We start from the raw sequence: 25,825 nt of genomic DNA, 5'->3' as shown, positions 1-25,825 counted from the left end.
AGCCGTGTTTGAGCCCAGGGCCACCGAAGGGGACACGTCCCCTCGTCCCGCCCCGGACAGGCGCCCGGAGCCCCCACCGCCAGACTGATTTCTCCGCTCTTCTATGAAATACGGCGCCCTTTGACGCGTCTATTCCAGTGAATACGGCTGGCCGCGGCCCGCCCCCCGCCCGTGACGGCATCGGCGCGCGGCGGGGCTGCGCCGCTACTCGGGACACCTCGGCCGGCGGGGCGGCGCCGCTACTCGCAGCGTTACGGGCCATGGCGGCCGAGATCCACTCGCGGCCGCAGAGCCGCCGGCCCGTSCTGCTCAGCAAGGTCGAGGGGCACCAGGACGCCGTGAGCGCCGCGCTCCTCATCCCCAAGGAGGACGGCGTCATCACGGCCGGCGAGGACAGGTGAGCCAGGGCCCGCTCCCCGCGGGCAGGGCCGGGCCGGGCCGCGGGACTGGGGCTGGGACTGGGGCTGAGGGGGGAGCCGGGACAGCGGAGGCTGCTCAGGGAAATCCGTGTGTGCTGTCGCCTTGCCGGGAGGCGCGCAGGGTCTCCGTGCCTGGAGCCGTAAGGAATTCAGCGGAGCCGGTCCCGGGGATGGAGGAAGATGCCATCAGCTGTGAGGGAGGAGTGGCTGGGCCCGCCCGGCGCGGGACGCGGGGCACCGGCGGGGAGAAGCTGCTGTGCTCCAGCGAGCAGCTGGGAAAGCACGGCTGGCCCTCGGTGTAAAAGGGTCCTGCAGAGGTTATGAGCACAACCAGGAGTGAGGGAGTGTGTTTCCCTCGGCCTTCYGCTCTGCTGGCTGAAACGCACTGTGTTACTGCTTCCCCCGCCTGTCGGGAGAGTTGGAGCTCCCCGRGCTGCTCCAGGGGGAATGACTCCTTTCTGATGGCTCGATGTGCRGCTCTCAAAGCTGCTTCCCTCTGGCTGAAGCCGCTCAGGGAGTGAGTTGGSAGATCTGAAGGAAGAGGGGGTCCTGAGCTGCTGAGCACGGTGCTTTCTGCGTGAAAGGGAACGTATCTTCATAGTCTAATCCYGGTCCTCGGCACTGGCTCGCATAGCATGTGGAACGTCTGCCACAGCTGGTAATGTCATTAAGCAGCTACAGATGAAAGGAAAGTGGAAATGAGGAAGCCGGTAGTACGGGGGAGTGCTGAGGGGTCTGCAGTGTACGGTGAGAGATGGAATTTACCCCGTTTAGTCTGGAAAGTGACTCTTAAATGTGAAGAGGGGTGGGAGATGCTTCTTAAGAGCTCCTCTTAAGAAACTGGCACCGTTTGAAAGGAGGATGGAAAAATAGGAAAGTGCGTTCTTTGAGCTGTAGCTTGGTGCAGGGATAATTTTACTGTTATGCTATAAAACTTTTTAAAATAAATTTGCACTAATATTTGCATGAATTTTGTTTCAAAAGCTTGACCTTGTGAGAAACAGGAAGGTATGAGTGCTGAAAATCAGCAGAGGAATGGTGTTATCTGAACTGGTTTTCTGACATTTATTTTTAGGTCAAAAAATGCAAACAGATCAGCTGCCTCGTTGGTTTGTGTCATCCCTTCCCAAGGAGATGGCTTTGTGCAGTACATGTTGGATAACAGCTTTTGGATGRGACTGGGCAGCTTCCTTTTCATTCCTGTCTTTGGGATGATTGTTTGTGTTTGTGTTCAGTTGCTTTGATGGGCTTCCTGAAGGGAGAGAGGAGGAAACAGGGRTTTTAAGAGTTCATATCAGAGTTAAAGGTACAGAGAGTTCCATGGTACAGACTTGCAGAGGCTTGCCTGTGGCAGACGGTGCCAGCCTGTAAASTCAAGGTCTAATGCCGAAGGTTAAGCAGTCTGTGTGCTTAGACTGTTGATAAGARCCAAGGATGCGGGTGCATCTTTATCTGGGCGAGTTTCGATGTCAGATATAGACTGGCRCAAGGAGAGCAGAGGCCACCACCCATCCTTGGTGTGTGCAGTTTCTAGGCGAGGCTGTGGACTTAAGGCTRAATTTGTGTCACCTGCCTTGCTGTGAGAATTTACTTAAATCTTTAAACTTTCAGAAACCGTTGYACTGTATCACCTCTAATCTGGGGTACCTCCTACAGTACATCAAGGCCTATTCGGTCACATATCCTTCACCTACAGCTTAACATGCTGTCAAACGGTGCTCCCCTGTTTGTTCACAAGGGGGATGTAGGTGCTAATACTGCATAACTGATTATGCTACTGGCAGCAAGTACAGAGTTGGAGCAAAAGGAGCAAAAGAGCTGCTGTTTGCACTAAGAGCAGGGCTAAAGTATTTTTATTACATCTTAATATGCTAAGGCTGTCAAGTATTTCATAATAACCAGTCAGAGGAATGTGTTTACAAGTTGGGTAGTGGGGAAAACATTGGTGCACAAACATTCTCTGGGAACRTTGTAGATTATTCTCTTGTTAGAACTGTTTGTTGTAGTTCTTTCTATTTTAAATTACATTTCCTAGTATGAAAAACAACAGTTCTATTTTTTCAGAGGATACAAAAAAATTTGTAGTAGATCTGTGAATGCAAACAAAATTCTAGGATTTTTTTAAAAAGTTTTGAAGATGAGAAAGGAATCAGGAGTACCTGCAGGAGATAAAGAGTTAATTTTCCCAATCGGATTTTTCAGCAGGACACTTGCCATCTGTGAAGCTTTCTCAGAACTTATCTAGAAAGGATGATTAACTCTGTGTCCCTGTTGGCATCTTGTCTGTCCCTGGCTCCAAGACAATGTTGGGAATTGTTGCAGTGTGTCCCTCAGCAGACAAATAGCTAAGGCAAGCTGAGTGTTTCCCAGCTGCAGCTGGGAWTGCTGAGAGATGATAAGCTGTGTACAAGACCCTAAATGCAAGATGAAAATAATGTATTTACCACAGGCTCACAGGAGCTCTGGAGTCCTGGCACATTTGAATGCTGATGTTTGGTACGTTAAGCATCAGTAGCTGCTTAAAGCACAGTGCTAGCTTTTGTTGTTTTTTGCTTATGAAACTTAAATATTGGTCAAAACATGTTTTAGTGAGCAGAGATTTGATAAAAACTATCAGCTGTGTCCTTGAGCTTCCATTGCACTGYGATTTAACCAGATTCCCGATGCTGTTTTGGGAACAAGGTCAATAACGGTATAAATATTTTTGATTTAACCCCCGGAAAGAGGCAGTACTCTGTTCTTGCTAGGGAAACAACCGTTAGTGATTGATTYTGGGTAGGAAAGCAATTGTTGGTGGTTTGAAGGAGTTAGGAAGATGCAGTGCTGGAAACAGGGCTGGTGTAGCTGCGTAGGAACTTGCAGCAGTGCTTGTATCGTAACAGGTTTGTATTTGCCCGCTGATGTTTCATCATTTCTCTCTCCCTGGCATCTGTGCTGTTGGCTTTCAGAGGACAGCTCGTGTAGCAAGMGCACAAACACTGATGGAACACAGCATTGTCTCTGCTCTCAAACACCCAAGTTTTTTCTTCAGCRCTTCTGGGTGCTTGTTCACTCTGTAAATGAAACAGTGATTGAGAACAATAAAAATTCTTAGAAATTAGTAAGGCCACAGTCAGTGTTGCTTGAGGATGGCTTTTGAGTGTCTTTCTTTATATTACATTTTAAAATGTTATACAAAACCCCCTTGGAATTGCTCTCCAATAAATGTGCATGCTGTCCACCTGAAAGCAACCTCTGGTTCAATACTGAATGTTAGGGAAATTTGGAGGTAATTTTTAATCTTTTGTTAAACATTTTGCTGTTTCTTGTCACTCTCAAAAGACATGAGTCTAGAATTTAAAAAGTCTGTATCTATCTCTGGGTGCTCCTTCATGAGTTTCAACATTTTTGCATCCTTTCTGAGACTGTTGTCTTTCTAGACCCTTAATAGAAARTTCTTCAGTAGAAGTGAGTGGTAGCCAGCTCTTCTCAGGTACTGAGCACAGGATTCTCCATTAAATAAAGACCAAGTTTTGAGAGAAGTACTAAAGGCTCCAGGCAGTTGTCAAACAAAGCCATTTCATGGTAGAAGGAGATTGTGGGAGCAGCACTGCTGGAGCACTTCTCTAGTCCTTTAAGCTAAAAACTAGTATTTCACAAATTAATTTATCCTAACATAAGGAGATACATCACAAAAACAGGTCTGCAGCAGAGAGAATCAAGGAGAAAGTGGCATTTTGGCACAGGTCACTTGCTGACTCCTGTGAAACAATCTCTTCAAATTTTGCTCAGTCAGAGCTTTATATAATTAGATATAAAGCTGTCTTGACAGCTTATCTTTGCAAGCATGAGGCGAGCAGAGTCTAAATCTTACTTAAACCAAAATAAGAAGCTTTCAGAAGTTAATTTTGCTAACTCTTGCAGCTATTTGCTTAGGCTATTGACTTCACTGAGGGACTGTATTGTTGATGATCAGTGCAGAAATGATACCCCTGTTAAATAATTTCTTAGAAAAAACAAATCTTTGCTTTCTTTAGTTTAGTATAATTAACCACAATACTGAGAGGAGACTAAGTCTGCTTTTGAAAAATCAGCAATGCAGGATCTTGATCACCATGATAACTTGTTATCATGTCATCTTTTAAAATAAGAATTAATTACATGACTTTGGCTAGAAATGGAAGAGTTGGATTAGTAAGGGTGGAAGCTACTGACTGAGGTATCCAGAACAGTTTGACTTGGATRGAGCTGCTTAAAAAAGCAAGTTAAAAAGCTGTTAGAAGTGCATAGGTGGTGCACCTGTGCTGTTAGTGGCGTTTGCATCTTTAGAATGACTGGGAAACATTGTTTTTCTCATATTCCCTGTTACCAAGAAATAGCAACTACTCTTCTGAAATGCTGACTTACTGACATAAGGCAGTGTTGATTATCATACAGAGGAAGTAATAGCTTTTATGAGACAGTCTTACTGCAAARTATTTAGTGGACTGAATTAGTGTACATGTGCCCCTAAACTGGTGAGAAAGTAAGTTGATTTAACAGCTGAAAATCGTTGTTCTGGGGCAGTGTATACTCAGCTGTATTGATTCAGGTTTTAGAGAACTAATACATTAAGGATGGGCATTGTCTGCTTTATTTTTGAGTGGTCTTTTAAAGAAAAGCCCTTAAACAGATTGCAGAATTAGAATGCTGCTGTTGTATCTTCAGCCTGAAAAGTTCTAGTTGTGGTCCAAGACACCAGTCCCCTCCTGTGCTCTTTTTGTTAAAGACTGTACTGTCAATCCTACATGATGTTTAACAAATAGTCCCTTGGTATGTTTGTAGAAAATTCTAAATACCAGACATTTTATTAACTAACAGTAAATGGAACAGCACATGTTGATGAAGCCTCTTGACAGTGTTTCCAGGTACATATATTTACATATCATTTAGGAATGAGGAAGTTGGATTTAAACAGTAACAAAGGGCAAACAATGGTTTGGAGAGGAGATTTCAAGAGGATTACCTAGATTAGCCTTAGCACTGTCTACAAGTGTGCTCTTAACTCCTTGATGTGGAGTCTCTTCAATGTGTCTGTTGTAGGAATGCTTTTAATTGACTGTAACTTTTGACTTCTATGCTGATACTCTTATATCCCTCCTCCCTGGATTTGACAGCCATCAGAGTAGTGTAATGCTAAATGTTCTTTCCTTCCAAGGGATGATTCGGGAAGGTTGCAGACTAAAGCCAATTTTGTAAAGAATTTTAGCGTGCTGTGCAAGTCATCTTGTCAGCTTTTCAGTTTCCATTTGACTGGCTCATCAATCCTGATCATATTTAGGGCAGAGAAGCAGTGCAAACTAACAGCAACTAATGTTGCTTGTCTTTTGCATTTCTACAGGAGRGAGTAGAGGCTTAGAGGAAGGAAACAATACCGAGTTAAACATGTTGTCCTCTATGGATTCTTAGTATTTAGGTTGGAAATGTCAGTAATGTGYTGGTCTGGAGAATGAGATGCATCTGTTACCAATATTCAATATCTGGCTTGATGAAGGAAKAGTTGCACAGAGATGCTGTAAGAATTTAAAAATTCAGACTTTTGTAATGAACTGATTTGCAATTTTTTTAAACTTACCAGATACCTAATCTTCTATAAAACTGTGATTTGCTSTGCCAAAGGTGGAAAGTTTCTGCAACTTGAATTGGACTTATATCAGSCAGAGCCAAGAAGGAAGTAAAGGGATGCAATTTGTAACAATTCCTGACTGAAATAGTATTTCCGTTTCATACTTACTGAAACTCCCTGTAAAAATAGTTTTGAAAAAAACTTTCCAAATCCAAGGGTGCCTATTTTTAGTGCTATTATTCTTGTTATGTTAAAGTAGTATTAGAGTACTATTATTTCTGTTACGTCATTCCTCTATTATATTTGATTAGCACGAAAGCTTAGAGGAGTGGAGCTGATACATAAGTAATGAAGTGGTTCAGATGCAAGGGATGGTGCACTTACAGCTGGCTTCTCTCTGCTCTTCCCATGACACAGAACAATTCGAGTATGGCTGAAGAGAGACAGTGGGCAATACTGGCCCAGCATCTATCACACCATGTCATGTAAGTACAGTATGGATATGGTAAGAGATGGCCAGGCATGGATAGATTTTGTACCTGTGCTGCGTGTGGGAATACCTCCTTCTCATTTCCCCACGTGCTGGATTCCCTCAATGATCTTGATTTTGGGATCAAGATTTTTTGATTTGAAACTGCATAGTGGGCAAGACCTGTGTCAGCATTCTGACAGAACCACATCCGTCATCAGGTAAATCACTGTGGATCTGTAGCTGGAGGTGCCTCAAATGCTGACAAATGACTTGTCTGCCAATTAAGTGAGCTTTTCTAACCCCTAGCTGAAAGTTCAGATATAAGAATACTCTCTGCTTTCCAAGGGATACATTTTAATCTTTCAGGGCTCCCTTTGAGATAATTTTCGTGAGTTTGAGTTCTTAAGTGTAACCAGCTGTTGCTGTTAGCCTGTGTAAAATTCCTCTTGCTGAGTTGTACCTTGTGCAGGAAATTGTGTTTGCATATGGTTCCTATTGATATGTCTGAGTTACAGTAGTCATGTTCCTGTCCTCAGCTTCACATGTGGCAATTGAATTGTCTTTCCAAGGGATATTAGCTATGCAGACTAATTTCGAGCAAGCTACTTGAACAGCTTTTGTCCTGAGTGAAAGAACTGACTTCAATAAAAGTCGTGTGTATCCTAATGCCTCTATTTAATAGACTGTAATGTACTTGCTTTTTTTTKACAGCACCATGTTCTGCCATGGCTTATCATCATGACAGCAGACGGATATTTGTTGGCCAGGATAATGGAGCRATCATGGTAAGTTGTTGTGACTTTTCTTCAGAATGTAGGTTAGAAATGCTCAGATTGTCCAGGTGTCGCTGGCAGCTGACAGTCTGTTTTCTTTCCATTCATTTTTGAATGCAGCTATTGCTCAATRACTGAGCTTCTTGGCAGTTCAGCTGAGATGTACATGGGAGGACTGCAAGGCAAAGGTTCTTCTGGCTAGATGTGAGCCAGGTAGCCTCAATAAGTCCTTGAGCTGTTAGTGCAGCAGTGRACCCAAACAATTACACTTTGCCAARGAGTTGTTTTGAAGGGAGTACAGTAAGCTGGGCAGAGTGCCATGGTGATGCTCTGACAGGGTTGTGAACTGCAGCTGGCTTGCCCCTGGCCAGGAGTATGGATCTGTCTGTATCCTGCCATGCATGTCTCTGGATTTGCTTGCTGCAGATTTTTTATGCTGTAGAAATTTCAACACCAACACAAGCTCTAAAATTACAAGAAACTAGGTTCATTTATTTTCTTGCTGGGAATTCTTTCTTCTCTCTTTCTATACTCTTGCTGTAATTGCTCTCTTTCTCTTGGAGTGCAGACACCTGGCAGAACAGAAACTGGGTTTTATTTTTCTCTCCTTGGTAAAGGGGGAGAATCTTGTGACTCTCAGATGTTTTAATGGTTTCCTTTCCCTATGAAAAGGTCAAAATAATAACTGCCCCATAAGGAGCCAGAGTACAGTGTAAGTGTCATAAAAAGTGATTCTACAGATAASTGCTATGAATAGCTTACAGAGAACTGTATAGAATTCTAGTGATAACTGCTGGAAATTTTAAGTTGAGACTTCTAAAATTTCGTTAACTCTAATGGTTCAAACAGAGAACACTCACTTAAACCTGTCAATTGTGAAGTCACAAACATGCAGATCCTAAACACTACAAGATACAGTTTTGTTTGCTCCTGCTGGGGACAAATGAGATTTTCTCTCTTCCTATAATCTCCCTTCAGCAAACCTWATTCTGAAAGGATGTTTCCTGTTGAAAATTCAGTTCGCTTATAACCTTAATTTACAGTTGGTATTTCAGTGTGCTTTGCTCCAGCCTCAGAAGCTGCTTGTTTTTGTGAGATACACTGCTGCTATGCAAATATTGGTCTGTGAGGTTGATGCTCCTTTTTTGGTTATCAGTGTTGCTTATGCTATTGTGGTATCTTCTAACAATTTCACTTTGCTTTTAGGAGTTTCATATTTCTGAGGACTTTAATAAGATGAACTTTGTGAAGACCTATCCAGGTAAACTGTTAAGCACTATCTACACTAACATTTRTGTGAAGGGAAGGCATTAAAATGCTTKGGAACCKGAACACAGTCACAGATGAATCAAGTCCAGATATGCTTTAACTCTGACTGACCTTATAGTTKTCACTTAGTTAGGGATAACTGCCACAAGAAATTCTGTCAGAYGGCTGAGTCCAAGTTGTAGTCATTRTCAYKAAGTTCACTACATCATTAGCCTGCAAGTRTAGTGAGCCAGAACTAGTGAGCTCYGATTTTGCTCTTCAGCWGGAGTAGTTGTACTACACGAATGTTGGCGTAAGGGYTTTCTAAAGGTGCATCTTGGTAGTATTCTGTCTTTACTTTTTGTACTCAATGGGCTTAGTTACTTCTAGCTCAAGGTAAGAGTCTTTACCTTTTCTGTCATCTTAGGAGAGCAACAGGGATGAAAAAGAGCTTTTTTTCTATTATGTGGGAAATAGGGATTGTTCTAATATTTATAAAGATGCTAATTTCAGCATTTGTCCACACATCCTTTAAAGAAACACAAAATTCAATTGTTGGTTAAATTTGGAATATTAATGTGAAAGGCCTGAAGGAAGCTCTTAAAGACTGGAGATTATGTAGCAAAACAAAGTGCAGTTTGTCTTGTGACTCCCTGACACTGATAGAAGCAATGTTCTTGCTTGGRAGAAAAAGACCTTGTTCTTAAAGCAACAAAACCTCCCTTTATCCTAAGGGACATGATTTAACAATTCGGTCAAGAGAAGTGCATCTTGCGGGGCAGGGGAGGCCTCTTTCTAAAGCAAGTGTAACTTCTTCCTCAGTGKCAGCATTTTCCACAAATCTGGGTGGGATTTGGTTGCTGTCACAGGAAGCAGTTTGAATGCCAGGCAGTTTGAATGCCAGGACTAGATACCTTTCAGGTGCTTTGAAGTATGAACGTGAGCTTAGCTCTCTGGGGTTAGGAAAAGATGCGTTTAGAGAAAGAAATTCAAGCTTTTAGATGTGTTATGTTACTCCCCAGAAGTCTTGGGCTAACTAAGAGGAAGCTGAGAGTTTCCCTGTTCCTTAACCTTGGGTATATGGGCTGAACTYGGCTTTTCTTTCTCTGGGAGAAAACCTTAAATTAGCTGACAGATGCATTTGGTTCGCTTAAGCTATTCAGAAGGCAAGTACTGAGCAGAACGAACCTTTTCATTCAGCCTAGATGCAAGTATAATATAATGGTAAAAGATCTCCCTGGGGCATTGCCTAGATACCATCTTCAACCTATGTCTGTCTAAATTAGAATGGAAGTACACAGCACTTTGATTTTTGGGAAAAAATAGCCTGAATCTTTTTCTTCTCGCAGCTCACCAGAATCGAGTGTCTGCTATTACTTTCTGCCTGGCATCTGAGTGGCTTATCAGCACAGGTCATGACAAGTGTATCAGCTGGATGTGCACCAGGAGTGGGAGTATGCTGGGGAGACACTACTTCACCTCTTGGGCATCATGTCTACAGTATCCTTTGATAAATGGTTGCTATCCTGAAGCTGGAAGAGTACTTTGTTCCTTTACCTCAATTTGTTCCCAACTTTTCAGGTAAAAAAAACTAGAGTGATATGTCTTGATTGTCTGCTGACTCTTTTTCTCATTAGAAATGTAATACCTTTATTTCTGTTAGTGGTTGTTAGATAGAGATCTGGAGTTGCAGAAATCCCTGTCTGTACTAGTTCTAATTTTGAGGTGTTTTGTCCATAGCATTTTGTGGCAATGACTGTATCTGTAGCCTGGCCTGTAGACTTCCTGGCAAATCATTTTGTCCAACAGTTGCCACTGTGCATCYTTCTAGAGCATAAAACATAATGAAACCCCTTTGGACTGCTTTAATTTTTCTGTCTTTTCTCAAGTTAATATTCTCTGTCTTTAAGCTGTGGGAAACATTGAAATTTTATTCGTTACCAGTAGTAATTTGTGTGCAGTTTGGTTTCTGCAAACTGCATTTAACTGCAGTATTTGCAGCTTAGGCACTCTGGTTGTCTGTTCAGCTGTAAGTACTTCAGGGCATTCTTTACTCTATGTAAAAGACTTACAAACCCAGTAACTTGAAATGTMGTTCACGTATCAAAGCTTTTGAAAGAAAATTAAATACTTGAAATTCTAAAACTATTTTTTAGCACTTGTTAATGGTGGCAGTTTAGATGTGGCTGGACAGCAATTAAAGGTACTGGTTGCTGTATAAGGTTTAATGGCAATAGTGTTTTAGAAGTGGTAATATTTGAAAGCTGAAAAGGTCAACTCCCTCRCTTRAAAAYAYGAAGAYCTCTCAGAGCARCTGTATACCATGTGCTGGTAAGAAGCTGGGATGAAAGCTCAGTTCCCAGCAGCATGTCTGGGCCTTCTGAGGTCTCTGTGCAGACCCTGCCTTACTAACTGAAGAACTGTCAGATTTGTACTGTTGTACTGCTGCTGTTTTTTTAAGAGTCCAGGGGAATTGTGTCCCATAAAACATTCTGGGTGCAGTTCACCTCAGCAGAGTGCAGCACAGAATAGGTTAAAGTTGTGTCTGTTGGAGACCAGCTCACAGCAGTCTGGTGAACAGTCTGAGCCTCACTGAATTCAATGGGTTCTATAGCTAATGCTATTGCAAATAATGGTACAGTTTATTATTAAAATGGAAAAAGAATATGACCTTTTATATCAATATAAAAATAAATTTCCACTGAAGAGCTTGACATTTGAAAATCCATTGTAATTGATCTGCCTTTGGACTTGTGTTGGAAGAACCAGCTTTCTGGTGTGTGTGTACTCGGTGCTTGGCCTCAATATCAGAAGATTCCTTAGAAGTTGTTTGTTAATGATCCTATGTGTAAGTTTCTGAAAAACACAGCAGTGTGCCTAYTCTTTACTGGATTAGTGGGGATAATGCAAGTCTGAACTTCTAGGATGAAGAAARGATCACATGTTCAGGGACTTAGAGGATTTGTTGAAAGCAAATTGTTTATCACAAGATCCTGAAGGCTTAAGAGAGTTCAGAATGTCATCAGATGGTAAAGCCTMAGCATTTTCACTTAGGGTGGTGGGCTTTTTGGTGCACTGTCTTTTTAAAGTTAGCCTTTTCTGCTGCATAGCAGAGTCTGCTTTTCTATCTGCTGCTTGTGTTTTCTGCAGCTCCAGGAGGGCACCTAACTTAATACACAGCTTTTGGGTTACGTGGTGTCAGCGATGTATGGTCTTTCGTAGCTCTTGCTTATATTCTGAATGACAAAAGTCTTCTAAAAGCAGCAAATTATCAAGTTCCATTGGCTTGCTGGGCTTTGGTTTCTGAAGTTCATWGTTACCTCGTGACAAAAACTGAGTATCAGAAAACTGTTACGAGCTGTAATGCTTTTGCCCAACCTGCCACCTTGTTAATGGATCCCATGGTAGGATGTGGTGTGACTTTCATCTCAGTGTTAACTGAGATGACAGAATCCTTTCTGAAATACAGCTCAGTTTTCAATACCACACCCAAGGACCTGTATTGGTAAACTTGGAAGTGCAGAGAACAAGASAAGAAATGAGATAGTTTTCTAGCATATTAGTARCTGATATCCCCAGGAGAAGAAAACACAAGGATGCTGACCCTCCACAGTGAGTTCACCTTACRGTGAAGTACACGCCCAATGTTCCRGCTATGGCCAAGGTGAGACTAAGGRTTTATAGGAGAARRTACTAGGTGAGACTGTATGCCACCCAGTGTCAGGTGCTCCTAATGGTTGCACAATGCTCTGCATGCAAAAAGTAGCCTAATGAGTTTTGGCATCTTGTAGACAAGCATGAGTAAATAAGTAAATGAGTGTTCTGTAAATATCTGCTAGAAATGGCCTAAAGTACTTGGCTTGCCTTAAACTAGGGCATGGATTATCTCATGGCTTTTCCCAGTGGCTTTCTAAAACTCTTCTCACTTACTTTCCATACAGTTTTACTTGCACATGTGGGGAAGTGTGATGGGAAGAAARGAATCAAAAAGGTTTATTACAGTCACCAACTACTTTAGAGGTAATTATGTAAATATTCATCTAGTGTATTATTAAAATGTTCTTTTCCAATTTTTTTAGACTCCGTAGCTGACCGTTTTATGTAAAATACTCTCCAAGCAAATGAAACTTCTCCTTGACTGGTGTTCAGATATGATCATGAAACTCAGCATGCATTTGTTGGTGATTATTCTGGACAGATCACTCTTCTGAAGCTTGAGCAGAATACCTGCTCAGTTATCACAACCCTCAAAGGGCATGAAGGTAAAGTAACTCCTTGTCTTAAATCCACTGGTCCCAGATACAGTACCACGTTGTAAGTTGGGGTGAGATGATCAGTTGCAATCTGCCTCTTAAGGGTAAACACTGGATGAAAAACCAGTCCAGGGTAGTGATTATCATAAGCTGTTCAAAGCTGTACATATGAATTCCTGTTAAAGGACAAATACATTCTTGATGAGGGGAAATCTTAGCCTTGTAAATACAGACAGGTATTTTTATTACGGCTTAAAAATAAAGGTCAACATGCATTCAGTTAAACACAAGTTATCCACTAGATGGCCACCTTTAAAAGCTTTCATCTTTAACATTGACGAGAAAGGATGAGAAGTCTTATTTTTTTATTTCTTTTTTTTCTTGTAGGAGACCTTGTAATGTTATGATAATACCTAAAGCAGCTTTATCAAAACACTAGTCTAGATTCTAAAAAGCCACTTAATTCTTCCCAGCACAAACATTGCTGTTTTGATCAATCTTTGTGACTCTATTTCAGTTACTTACATTTAGCTGAAACTAAGCTATAAGCAAGAAATCTGGAGAGCTTTTTTGAATCAAAAGTGCCTAGTCTAAGGCAATTGTCTCATCTTATATAGCATAGCTGAAGTCCTTATATTAAATGAAAAATCATGTGGTGCATAACATGATATGGAGCCACTGTCTGCTGTYGTGAGTAAGGCAAAAATGCAAACCACAGAATAATGTGTAACTTGGTAATATGCTGAGAAAAATCAACAAGACAATGCCTTTTCCCACGTGGTACTGGCATCTTTCAGATCAGCTGACAGTTTGCATGTGGGTAGGGATGAACTACTGGGTCATGAGTCTCTGACCCACTGCAAAAGGCTGCCTTGTTTAACAGCTGTARGTATAGAGTAGGCTTTGTTAAAGCTGGGTAGACTCCTGATTTACAGATGACTGTAAAATGATATAGCTGGTTTTGAATGCGGGAGGCAAGTTGAGAATTTCTAGTGTTAAATGTCTCTTCCTCTTTCAAGCAGAATTTCTGATTGTTTAAGTTAAGAGCAAAACAATTCTCTTGGCCCTAAAGATTCCTTTGCCTCTCTGTATGTGTGGTCTGTGTTCGAATGCAGCTCCTTGGCAGATGTTACTGTTAGTCTGAAAGCAGTATGGCTGAGTGGCACTTCTTACAGGGTGTATTCTGTCTCTTGAGTGATGGGCTTCCAAACACAGCTTCAGCAACTCTGTCCATACAGCAGCCAGCTTTGGCTTATCCATTTCCCTATGGGGACTGTGATCCTTAAAACAAGAATTGAGCTAGCATAAAAGATGATTTCAGGGTCCAAAACAGGTTTTTCTTCAACTGGTATAATACTAGTATTTCATCTTTTTTCTTTTTTTTTTTAGCAAATCAAATTATGTGTAACCTTTTTTCTTCTACAGAATTTGTGTAATGTTGTCAAGATCTAGTAACTCTAAACTTAAATGGCATCTGGTTCTTTGAGTGCAGCTGTTTGACAGACTTCAAAAGTCTGATTTCGTCTTGTTTGCTTTCTAGCTCTTGCTAAATGTGACTTCATAAGCAAGCAGTGTTTGCTTTGCAGTTTAAATTGTTTTAAAGTTTGTTCTCAGCTTCCAGAATTCACCATGTATAACCACCTGCTCTGTGTGATGCTGAGATAATACTCAAACTTTGTGCCTTTTGTGGTGCACAAGCTGTTCCCAAATAGGTCAGTCTGAAAACAGTGTAGTGCTAAATGACACAAAAAAACCCCAAAAAACCCTCTTGCTCCAGAGCATTGGAAAGGACTGATTTGGCTCCAATTACCATTCATCATCTTGGTTTCAGACTAGCAAGGCTTTTGATGACAACTGRGCATGGAAGGATGTTTCAAAGGGAAGGATCTCTGCAAGGGAATAACATGTCCCAACTTCCCAGCTATAGGTGGCATGAGTAATAAAATTACTGCTTTAGTCTCCTGGCTACTTACTGTGCATATGGGTTTAGTAATACGGGTGCTACTGTCAGATGACTCATTTCTTTCTATCCCTGACTAATTCACAGCCACACTGGGCCTTCTGAAATCTAGTTTTGTAATTTAGTAAGTAGAGGCAGATTTGCTAASAGCAGTGAAACTGTCACTTCATTTCTTAGTCCAACTATTTTAAGGYTGTAAATGGTTATGTGAGGGAGTTTCTTTACCTGGGAACACTGTGAGCTGTCCTGCAACCACTGACCAAGCAGTTCACTGTGTTGTAGGTATTCRTTTCTGCTTGGCAAGTGTTAGTACTTTTCTCTTCCAAAGCTCACATAGCAGTCTGGCAGCTCTTAAAGTCATCTACCTAAATACAAGGGGTAGGATTCTGACGTTCTGCCTTATGCTTTATGTAACTGTTTTCTTAGGGACATTCTGTTCTATTGTCCAGTACTCCTTGCCTCTCTCTCAGGCCTGCATCTTGCTTTTGGGTGCTTCCTTTGCCTTTAGGCTTTGGATATRTTACTGGACTAAGGCAGCACCTCAGGTTTCWGTTTAATGCTCCAGAAGGGCATCAWTGTGTTGGGGAGCCAGTCCCTTAGATCTAACTGCAGAATGTTCTTTCCTAGGGAGTATAACTTCCCTGTGGTGGGATCCTGTTCAACGACTGCTCTTCTCAGGTGCCTCTGACCACAGCATTATCATGTGGGATATTGGTGGAAGGAAGGGGCGAACGCTGCTGCTCCAGGGACATCAGTATGTAATGGAATCTTGTTTTTCATATATGTTCTGTAATGAACACACAGTCCCAGGAAGACTGAGTAGTGTGGCAAGATATTTGAATCATTATGAATAATGGAGAAAATTACTCTTTGYAGAACCCTGAGGACTTTGAGGGGGAAGAAGAATAAGCAGTACTAGGAAAGTCTTACTGAKAAATCCATTTTCTTGTTCGTGTTTAATATGTTCTTATTACCGTGTTTTAGAAGTAACACAGAAGTAATTTATAGATGGGTAAAATTCCTAAATCATCTAGTTTGGCCTTCATGTAAAAATTGCATGTGTCTATATTGTAAATACTGCGCTGAGTTACCTGTGAGAGGAGGGCTAGAACCTTAATGCATAAGCACACTCATGTATCYATATAAAACAAGCTTCAGTATGTTCCTGTACTCTGTCTCTTTCTGTCAGTGAGGTGATAAACTGACTGGCTAAATTACAGGGGTGGTGTCTCAACTTCAGAAAGTATGTTACATCTCCCCTCTTCTGAAGTTGAGGTAGTCGTCTGTATTTAATCAACTCTTAATTTTTAGAGGCATAACACTAGCTGCCATTTTTAAATGTAAGGCTTTAATTCAGTCTTACAGGCAGTTCACCGCTGAAGATACATTCTACTTAGAAATGCACTGGTAGTGGAGATTCTGTTTCTGTTTAAAGATATGTGTGTATAGTGGATTCTCCTCTTGTCTAATTTCATAGATGCCTCCATCTACTTTTGAGTAAAACGAATAGCTTTAGGCRTAGAACTCTTGTTCTACATTAAAGATTTAGTTTTATGGCTAAAGAATTAGTAATAAAGTACTGGTTACAAAAAAGTAAACTGAAGTGACTGGAGTTTATAATGCTGTTACTGCTGCCTCACTTGTCCTGAAGACTTGTAACAGTTTTTCTTCAAACACCACACTTAGCATCAAACTTCWTACTGAATGGGACAGTAAGTTCTGAGAAGCAGAATGACTTTTAAAATTCAACTTAGCTGTAGCAAAGCAGTCTGATACTACTCAGATCCTTTGTTTAGTTTCTTAGGGTAGTCTTTTGTTTTGCTATGACTTTCTTTAGGATTAAGTTGTCTTATTGGTGAATGCGTGCTTTGCTTTGCAGCTACATGCTGATTTACAGTCATTTGTTAGCAGAAGTGGCAGCTCTGTCTGCTTTTTAGCTGTGTCTTGAAACAAAAATTTCTCTTTTATTTTTCCAGTTGTCTCTGTTTTGATAGGTGGCTTTCTTTGCTGACACAGAAGAGTACTTGCACACACACTCTGAGCCAGCTGACACTCAGTTCACTGTCAGGGCTTACTGCCAGCAAATGTTAACATGGAACTGCACCTCTGGTATTCTGGTCAAGCCTGTAAGAACTCTCAGCAACATCCTGATGCTAGGGTAGTGCTCAGATGACAGCATGTATTCACTCATACTCAGAGCTCTACTTAGTGGACTTAGCAAACTGTTTGGAAATCAGTTTTAGGTTTCCTCAGTAGCTTTACAAGGATAAATCAGGGTTTGCTGGGAAACCAAGCTTTATTTAAATACCTGTGGGTAAATAGTGTGTGCTTTGTTTGCAGTGACAAGGTGCAGGCTATCTGCTACATCCAGCTGACACGGCAGCTGGTGTCTTGTTCAGCTGATGGGGGAATTGCAGTTTGGAACATGGATATCAGCCGAGAAGAGGTAAATTCATGTCCTAGGTCAAAAACGTAGACCTTTCCCCTTTTCAGAGACTACTGTGACTTTCTTGAGTCAGTTCTGCAGGCTGCTTTCCTCATGTTGTCTGACACTTTAAAGCTGAATGATATTATTGGAACCTGTTTTGTTCTAGTGGCTGTCCATGCTGCATTGCAGTAAATGGGYTCCCAGGACAGGAAAAGTGCAGGACATGCTTGGGACTGTTAGAGTTTTATCTCAGACAACAGGTTCACTGTAGCCTTTGCTGCTGGAACAATTTAAAGCAGTCAAACTTTTTCAGTAAAGAAACCAATGGACTGTGCTTCAACAGTCTTAAAATTTCTCAGCTCATGTCAAAGCAGGTAAAGAAGTGAGGCAGATTTTGAGATGCAGCTCAGAAGGCAGAGGTTCAGTCCCCAGGCAACATTTGTTTTGAAGAACTCAGTGCACAGCAGTTGACCTGGCCATACACTTTATTTCTGCATCAGTTCATATCTGTGGTGGTGCAACTGAGAATGCTCTTGTTTTCTTCCTATCAGTAATGTGAGTGAATTGTTAAAAAAAATGTTTTGTTGTTCCAGCTTTCCTTTTGTCAAGTCTCATGGAGACTTCCTCGTGAGATGTATAAAGTTGTATAGAATGCACATGTTCAAATTCAAGTCTATGTACTAAAAATATTGTGCCTCTCTATCTCTTACAGGGATGTTCAGTTAAAGTATCTGAGAGCTGAAATGTGTAAAAGCTTTATTCTCATTTGTTTTAGCCCATTTATGGCAGGAAAAGTATGTGGGTGGGAGAAGGGATGCTTAATGAAGATGTGGGAAGGATGGAAAATGCAGATGACTTCCTAGTTATTTCAAACTGCAATCCCATGAAAGTAGAAAATATAGTTACTGAGAGAATTTACTTCTGGACACCCCCTCTCTTAGAGGGGATGGTTGCCTCATAGCTTGTTTAGCTTGGATTATACTGGTCCTTAAAAGTCATCCAGGCAACCAGAGCAGCAGCCTTTGAATGCCTGYAGCAGGTTTAGTAACTCAGATGTTTGAATAATTTTTCTTTTTAAGGCAGTAGCATATTACTGTAGGCTTAAGAAGTATAGGAGGCGTATAGGTAACACAAGTGTATTCACAAATAACTGTATTCTTGGGTTTGGGATTTTTGTACTAAACTTTCTATGTACTATATCCTAGGCAATTTATTGTTGTAATGTCAAGAAGTGAGCCAGGGCATCTTTCCAAGTAAAACTGTACTTTGGGTTCTTAAAACAAACTTCCTTGACAGTTGTATGAGGGGAAAACAATTCTGATTGCTTGCATCTCCTGCTCTTTTTTAGGCTCCTCAATGGCTAGAAAGTGATTCCTGTCAGAAGTGTGAACAACCTTTCTTCTGGAATATAAAGCAGATGTGGGACACAAAGACGATAGGGTTGAGACAGGTGAGATGGCTGGTTTCAGTGCTTAGCTGTACTTCAGCACTTGAGCAAAATGTAAACAGGAAACCACTAAGGCTGGTAGATATTTTCAACTCTTGGTATTTTTGCTGCTTAGAAGTGAAATGTTACAGCTTCTAGGCACTGCTAAGACATTTCCAAATTCTGGGAAAGTGTTGCATCAAACTTCTGTCACAGGTCAAAGCTGACTGTACTAGGAGTGCTCTGTTGGATTTCTCTGAATATTTCCATGCTTTGTAACTATGGACAGCTAATCCTCAAGTGTTGTGTTAAATGTCAAACAGTGCCCCTTAACTGAGCATGTTGGTGCTTACTCCAGTGAAGCAGTCAAGGCCCTGCTCTTACTRTACCAGAACATGAAAGCTTTCCAGGTAATTTTCTTTAAGAAGGGACAGGACAGACACCAAGATAATTTATCTGTTTCTGGCATAGACTGTTTTTTCCTTGGCTGCTTGTTCCACCCTCTTTTTCCCCTTCTCCTAGAAGGAGCTTGCAGGATAGGAGGATGTACACAGAGAATATGGAGATAAATCCATTAATGATCCAAACGTCTGTTCAGAACTCCAGAGACCTTGGTCTTTGGTTGAAGTAACAGAAGATTTCCTAACAGATTGCTTTCTATCAGGTTGCAAAACAGAAGCTTTGTTAAGTGACAGTGTATAGTGATTTATTTGTTTGTTTTCTTTGTCCTCCATGAAGCATCATTGCAGAAAATGTGGGCAGGCAGTGTGTGGCAAGTGCAGCACCAAACGGTCGAGTTACCCAATCATGGGATTTGAGTTCCAGGTCCGTGTCTGTGACTCCTGTTTTGAGTCAATCAAGGATGAAGAGTGAGTATTAAGGAGTAATAAACTGCAGTAGCACTGCTGGTGTGCAGAAACCCTTGGGCTTGCTCCACATCCACACACAATGCTACAAACACACCCAGCTGACTCTCCAATAGGCCACCTTTGCCTTGGGCACTCACAGCACTGATGGCAGAGATCCCCCATCTGGCTCTGCAAGTGCATTGGATGAGACAGGGAATTACAACATTTTTATCCATTTTACTTCTTCTTTTCCACGAGCCCACATCTAGACTTGAAATATGTCTCAACATTTCAATTTAGTTAAAAGCTATTGATTGCACTTAACGTTGCTAATGCTTGACAATGCATTACAGCTGCCAGGATATATATGTATTAGTTCATGTACACTTCCTAAAATCTACTTCTTTGCAAATATTCTTCAGAGCTCAACACTATTTTCCCCATGCAAGTAAATTGGGTGAAGCATCATTTGCTGTTTCATTAAACTTGTCTTAGAAATGCAGGAACCCCTTTTGTCTCGATATGAGCAGAGTAATCAGATGTGAACATTTTGGGGGTGTTTGGGACTTTTTATTGTGTTGCTGGGACCTTTTGTTTGCTTGTRTTTTTTTGAAAAGTGAGATGCTGTGCCCTAGTTGGCTTCTGTAGCCAGCAGGGAAAAAATGTGGCTGAGCTTGACTTCGTTAACCAGGAGCAGAAGTATTTGCTAATGCAGTGTCCCAGTTCTGCTCCAGTATTATTAACAGTCAGGCTGCAGAAGGCCAGGAAATGTCACACCTGTATAACTCCACAAGCAGTCCCTTAGCGTGACTTGCTAATTTAATTCTGTCCCCTTTAATATGGTACTGCGGCTCTTGGAATTGATTTACTAGTGCTTGAGCAACTTAATTTTCTTTTAAGTTTATTTTGCATCACTATGATGATGCCATGAAGCTTCRTCTAATGGCTGGCTTTCATTTCATTTCAATTGTTCTTGTGCAGCCGTACTTCTTTGGCAACCTTTCATGAAGGAAAACACAACATTTCACACATGTCCATGGACATCTCCAGAGGGCTAATGGTGACTTGTGGGAGTGACCGGATTGTGAAGGTATTCCTGCATCTCTTTCCTGCATTTCTTAGAGATATGTAATAGAGTTCATTTTTGTATATTCTTTTTYTCTTCCTGACAACTATTGCTACAAGCTATCTGTTGTGGGAAGAAGGAATTTTATTGGTCAGCCTGTTCTTCCTGCAGCTGAATAAGAAAATGACTTSTAACTCCACTGTATGGCGTGCAGGTGTTGGATCTGTTACTGTTGTGTCACTGAACAAACACCCAGGCATGGGCAGCAGAAGAATCTGCCAGCAGATTCTTAAAATCGCAGACCTGAGGATATGTATGGGTTCCTTTGCTCTGAGCTCCATGGCTTGGAGCATGGCCATTGAAAGCCCTTTTTATGACACAGTGATATGCAACTCAGACTGATACGGAATCTTGCTGTGCTTGAGCTCTACATTCACTGTGCATATCAGAACTGAGACTGTGCCTGCCTGTCCTTGTTTTGCTGTAAGCATGACAAACTGCACGGCACTTCTTAAAACAAAACTACACAGAAGTGCAAAAGACTCTCTTGAGCTCCAGATTTTACTTTTATAACTCTTACAACATTTTCTTCAAGCATAGGTTAGAAAGGAATTGTTATCTTGTGTCCAGGGATATATTTATGTTTGTTTCTATGCCTCTTGCACAAAGACCTGTTATGTCTTACACTAATGCTGTGTAATTCTCCACAATATTCTCTTGCAGATCTGGGACATGACACCAGTGGTTGGTTGCAGCCTTGCCACTGGCTTCTCTTCCCGCTGATCTCCTCAGTGGCAGGTTTATGCACCTTATGTACAGCAATACGCACCGAATGAATGGAATCCTCCTCAAGAATATTACTGCAAACACTGGTTGCTTGATTCTCCTCCTGCTGCTGTTCCAGGATGGACAGTCACCTTTGTAGAGCACAGCTTTTCTGTTGGGCTCCCCGGGAATCTCCGTGGTGCTGAAGTGCGGTTCCGCAGCCTCTCAGACTGACATAAATGGCTTATCTGCAATATGACACCTGGATGGAAGGACCTGTTGTCTCTTGGTTTACATATGTAGTGTTAACAATGTGCTATCTCTGCTGATATATCTTGTACAGATACCTTGTAGCTAAAACATTACCGGAGTAAAATGAGTGTAGTAAATTCAATTTGTGCAAATAGTAAAATAACTTATTCTCTCTTCCAAAAAGCAGTTCTGGTAAAATGTTTTTGAGCAGTCACTGTCTGAATTGTCTCCAAAAGGTATGTTGGTTTTATTCCTGTGGAAGGAGTAGATAGTTCACAGTGGCAGGTAGCTTATTTCAGATGAGATAGTAAGAGAACYTTTGATTACACAAGATCCTTTATTGGCTTTCTTGTAGTGTTTGTCTTCAAGTTCAGTTGTTAGTAAAATCACTTTTGTGGAACAGCTGTTCTGTGTAGGTAGCTGGTGAGTCTGCAAACAATCCTGGGCCCTTTATGTAGTGTTTTAGCATAGCTGATAAACTTGTGTAGTTATGAAAATGTGCAGCCCACCTACTCTAAAGACTGGTCATAGATATGAGCCATGTACTGTGACAACTATAATGTTGTTGGAATGGTAACGTAAACAAATCTGCCTTGTTACAGGTAATGGTTAAGAAAAAATGGCCAGCTAAATTCTAGAGATCTTTTTGTGGAAAGGCTGATGTTCTTTAATGTTAGGGAACCTGTCTCTGCTAAAGTACAGCATAAATTCAAATACTGTCTTGATGTTGCTTAAAACGTAAATACTGAGCAATAATTACTGAGGTACAGAACAGCTGCTTTTTTTCCCTGCACCTAGGTCTGTTAATCCTGAGATATCTGTATTGATCCTTTCCTGTGTCAAAGCTGAGAAGTATGAAGAAGAGCGAGGAGGCTTTTATGACTGTGCAGTTGGCACTTAAAGGAAATAACTAGTGAGATACTGTCAATAAACCAGTTTGTCAGTTGAGTGAATCTCCTACATTTGAATACTGTAAAGAGAATTTATTTTGTAACTTCGGAAGCTGAGGTGGTCTGTCATAGAGTTTAAGCTTGGAGCTGTTCAGATTGATCTGAAAATAGATGCAGTATGTGTGAGGACAAAAAATAAGGGTAGGTCAGCTTGCGTGGAACTGATGGTGTTGTACAATTATCAAAGGTAATAGGCTATTTCTGGCAGAAGAGTTGAGGGTTAGACTGTCTTTAYTTACAGCAACAATCAAGTGGTGCTATAGTGGTAGTGAATTCAAGTGCTAAGTGTGGAACTTGACACTRGTAATCTTCATTGGACCATGCTGTAGGCTGAAATAGATAAAGATCATTAATACATCACKATTTACCTGCATTTAAGCCAAAAATCTGATAGTCTCCAAAGGGCATTAGAATCCAGAGTATGATAGTTACTGTTACTTTGTCTGCTTTTCCATGGGCCTTCTCTGGAAGTTTTGTGAATTCTTTTAATTTGCTAGCCTTACTAGGCCACTGAAGACTAAACAAATTCACTCTTGTGGGGATCCCAAAACTTGTCTTGCCTTCARTACAGGATTTAGCACTTGTCACACTGATTTGATTTAAATCTGGCTACATGCTGTATAGCTTGGGCTTTTTGGGGAAAGCTTATTTCTAAGCTATTGAGAGAAAATCAGCTTGAACTGGAAAAGCAGTTGCAGCTTTCTGCTCTGAAGGTCTTCACCCTTCTAAACTAGGAAGGAAGGTGTTGCAGGGGTGAATAAGTTCTGATAATGCTCTGCATTCACTTTCAGACTTCTTCCTATCTGATTCTGGAAGAGAGCAGAAGCCTTTTTCCTCACAGCATGTAAGGCAGAACATGAGATACAGTGCTAGAACTGTTTAATATCCCTCTGTAACAGGGTAGGAGGATCTAGGGTGTGAGTTAAGCTGGGAGATTGMTGTAGATGTGCAATGAGTACCGTATTTTTCAACCCAGATATTCTGAAACTTATACTGATACTGAGGTGTAAACTCCTTTGCAGTTAGCACTCCAGAATTCAGCGTTTTTAGTTCTGATTACTCAGTGTGCCCCTGCTCAGCACACAGCTCCCCCCTCCCTTACCTGTGAATACTTCCTGTGCTTCTTTACATTATGTTTTTGCCACTAGATAATATATTCTCTACTGCCTAAGGAATCTATTTTCTATAACTGATATACTTAAAGATAGTGTTGGTTCAGATATAATGACAATTATGGCCACTAAATCGTTAGTCTTTTAAGTATACTTTTGGTGTTGAATGAGTAATGCTTACAAACCACTAAAGAGAGATTAGTTTTGTTTATAAACAACTATTTTGAAAGCACACACTCTCTCATGGAATTGAGCATACTTCAAGTATGTCAGCTCAAGTGTGCAGTTACTGAGAAGCCTTCATTTGAAGCATTACAGGTCTCGTTTGTGTAACTTCTTCCATTGGAGCAGGGAAGGGGAGCAAAGGGTACTAATATGTGCTAATTCTTTCCTAGTTGTATTTCTGTACCCTGCATAGTTAAGAGAATCTAGATAAATCTGTCCTTTGCTCCTTCTTGTCTGTTTTTTAAACTTTGATTACATGTACAATAAAATACTTCTTGATATTCACTTAGTCTATTTGGGTATCCATCTTTTTTTTCCATCCTGTGAATGCACAACAGCTCTGGCTGTTGCTTTACATGCCCCATATACAAAGTGTAGGTTGCTGGGAGAGCTTGTCAGGTGTGTTGTATTGGAACTGAATGAAGAAGGGCAAAGGCCATAACAAACCCCTGAGCAGAGCAATGAGGAACTGCTGTGTGGTCCCAGTTAGGGATGTGTAACCCTATCCTGTGTGCTGCTTGCCAGCTCAAACAGACCTCTTTGGTTCATCTGGCACCCCCTGAGAGAGGTTCTTACCTACAGACTACCAGAGGATCAGCCCCTTTCCTGAGATCCYTTGGAAATGTCTGAGGTGCCAAAGAAATGCTAATTTTGCTGGATGGGGTGAGCAGAGCCTACGATATAATATACTGAAGACACAAACTGCAGCCATAGGAGGTGGTTATACATGTTTCATACTTTCTCACAGAGAAAGGATGGAGATAAACTGGGAAGCATCCTTATCCCTCACAGCCTTCCCAGGCCCAAATATCTGGCTTTGTAACACATAGAAGGCCTGAATATTGGTCGATTAAAATGTTSTACAGCTCACTGTTTCCTTGGAGTATTTGAGAACCATAGAGGGAATCTGGAAGAGTGGTGGCTAAATAGCCTGTGTGGGATACCATACAGTAATTTTTTATTTTTTTTTTTAACGTATAATTTTAACCACCTTAAATTTCTAACCTTTCACACAGTAAATTCCCATGTTTTCTAGTTCCAACAAAAACTGACTGGAAAAAATGAAGCTGTTGCTGTTCTGTAGTCAGAAAAGCCTATTTGGATGCCTATGGTAGACCATTTTGTGTTTTGAATAAGGCATATGAACTCCAGTTTAATTTGAAAATGTTGGAGAATTGCAAATGGTGTCCTTGTAGTGAAAGCTCAAAAACAGATGTATTCAATTTATAATTGAGAATGCACAATTGATCACTTCTCAAACTCCTGATGTTGAAAACTTCATTTAAATTTCAGATAGCTGTGAGCCAGATCAAACAAACTACRAAGTTTTTGCCTTTAGAGGGTGTAAGGGCAGGGGCTCTAAACTCATTAATATGTAAAACCTAATTGTTGAACAGATTCAAAGACAGTGTTATTTGKTTTATTACTCTGGCAGTGGAAGTACCAAAATAAAACGGTACTAAAATCTATACAATCTGTACTTTTTTCATARCATTAAATATAAACTATTTTACAAATAGTAAACTGAAATATATGGGGTCATTAGAAACTTTGCCTGCTGCTTCTATGCATGAGCCTTTTTCCCCAACAGACCAGCAGCTCAGAGTTGCTGTATGTGCTGTTTGATTCACAAGTGTATCAGTTTTAGTGTATATTCTGTGCTCACACAGAGAGATAGAAGAATGTTCTTTGACATACTTTTGATGTGTGACATTAATTTTGGTGGGATTGACTGGCTTGTCTGCAGAAAATTTGGTACATTCATTCCTAAATTGCTTTGTGTCACAAAGATATTGTGGATTGTGGAGGTTCATGTTTTTCTCCTCTTTACCTTGTTTATAGGGAAATACACAGATTAGAGTTTAACTTGCTCCTAGTTTTACTACTATAGCTGTCTTTCAAGTAWAGAAGATACCATGCCTCTCACTATCTATACTGAGTCTTTTTTTTCTGTATTCTGTTTTCAACTGTTCTCAGAATCTCCATGTATCTGTCAAAACTTTGAGTTTTCATGAGCTCAGGTGCACTCTTGCAGCTGATTAAG

The 25,825-nt window shown here is 41.0% G+C and overlaps 1 protein-coding gene across 2 annotated transcripts; it reads left to right on the top strand.

The window, feature by feature from the left end:
* Nucleotides 1-190: 190 nt before the first annotated feature.
* On the top strand, nt 191-25,697 carry WDFY1 (WD repeat and FYVE domain containing 1). 2 transcript variants are annotated; one of them, XM_057366865.1, is made up of 12 exons: nt 191-397; nt 6,421-6,488; nt 7,187-7,260; nt 8,455-8,509; nt 9,846-9,996; nt 12,646-12,758; nt 15,337-15,463; nt 17,050-17,155; nt 18,486-18,587; nt 19,302-19,432; nt 20,393-20,501; nt 21,201-25,697. In XM_057366865.1, the coding sequence occupies exons 1-12, from the start codon at nt 261-263 to the stop codon at nt 21,258-21,260; spliced, it is 1,233 nt and encodes a 410-aa protein (XP_057222848.1). In that variant the 5' UTR covers nt 191-260; the 3' UTR covers nt 21,261-25,697. The 2 variants fall into 2 exon arrangements, with proteins under 2 accessions (XP_057222848.1, XP_057222849.1); XM_057366866.1 differs by lacking the exon at nt 191-397 and adding an exon at nt 782-1,077.
* The last annotated feature ends 128 nt before the right edge of the window (nt 25,698-25,825 follow it).

The sequence above is a fragment of the Malurus melanocephalus genome, unplaced genomic scaffold (assembly GCF_030028575.1).
Source record: "Malurus melanocephalus ecotype Western Australia unplaced genomic scaffold, MMel_1.1 scaffold_73, whole genome shotgun sequence".
Taxonomy (NCBI): domain Eukaryota; kingdom Metazoa; phylum Chordata; class Aves; order Passeriformes; family Maluridae; genus Malurus; species Malurus melanocephalus.
The sequence above is the reverse complement of the archived record's forward strand: the minus strand, read 5'-3'. Positions and strand labels throughout refer to the sequence as shown.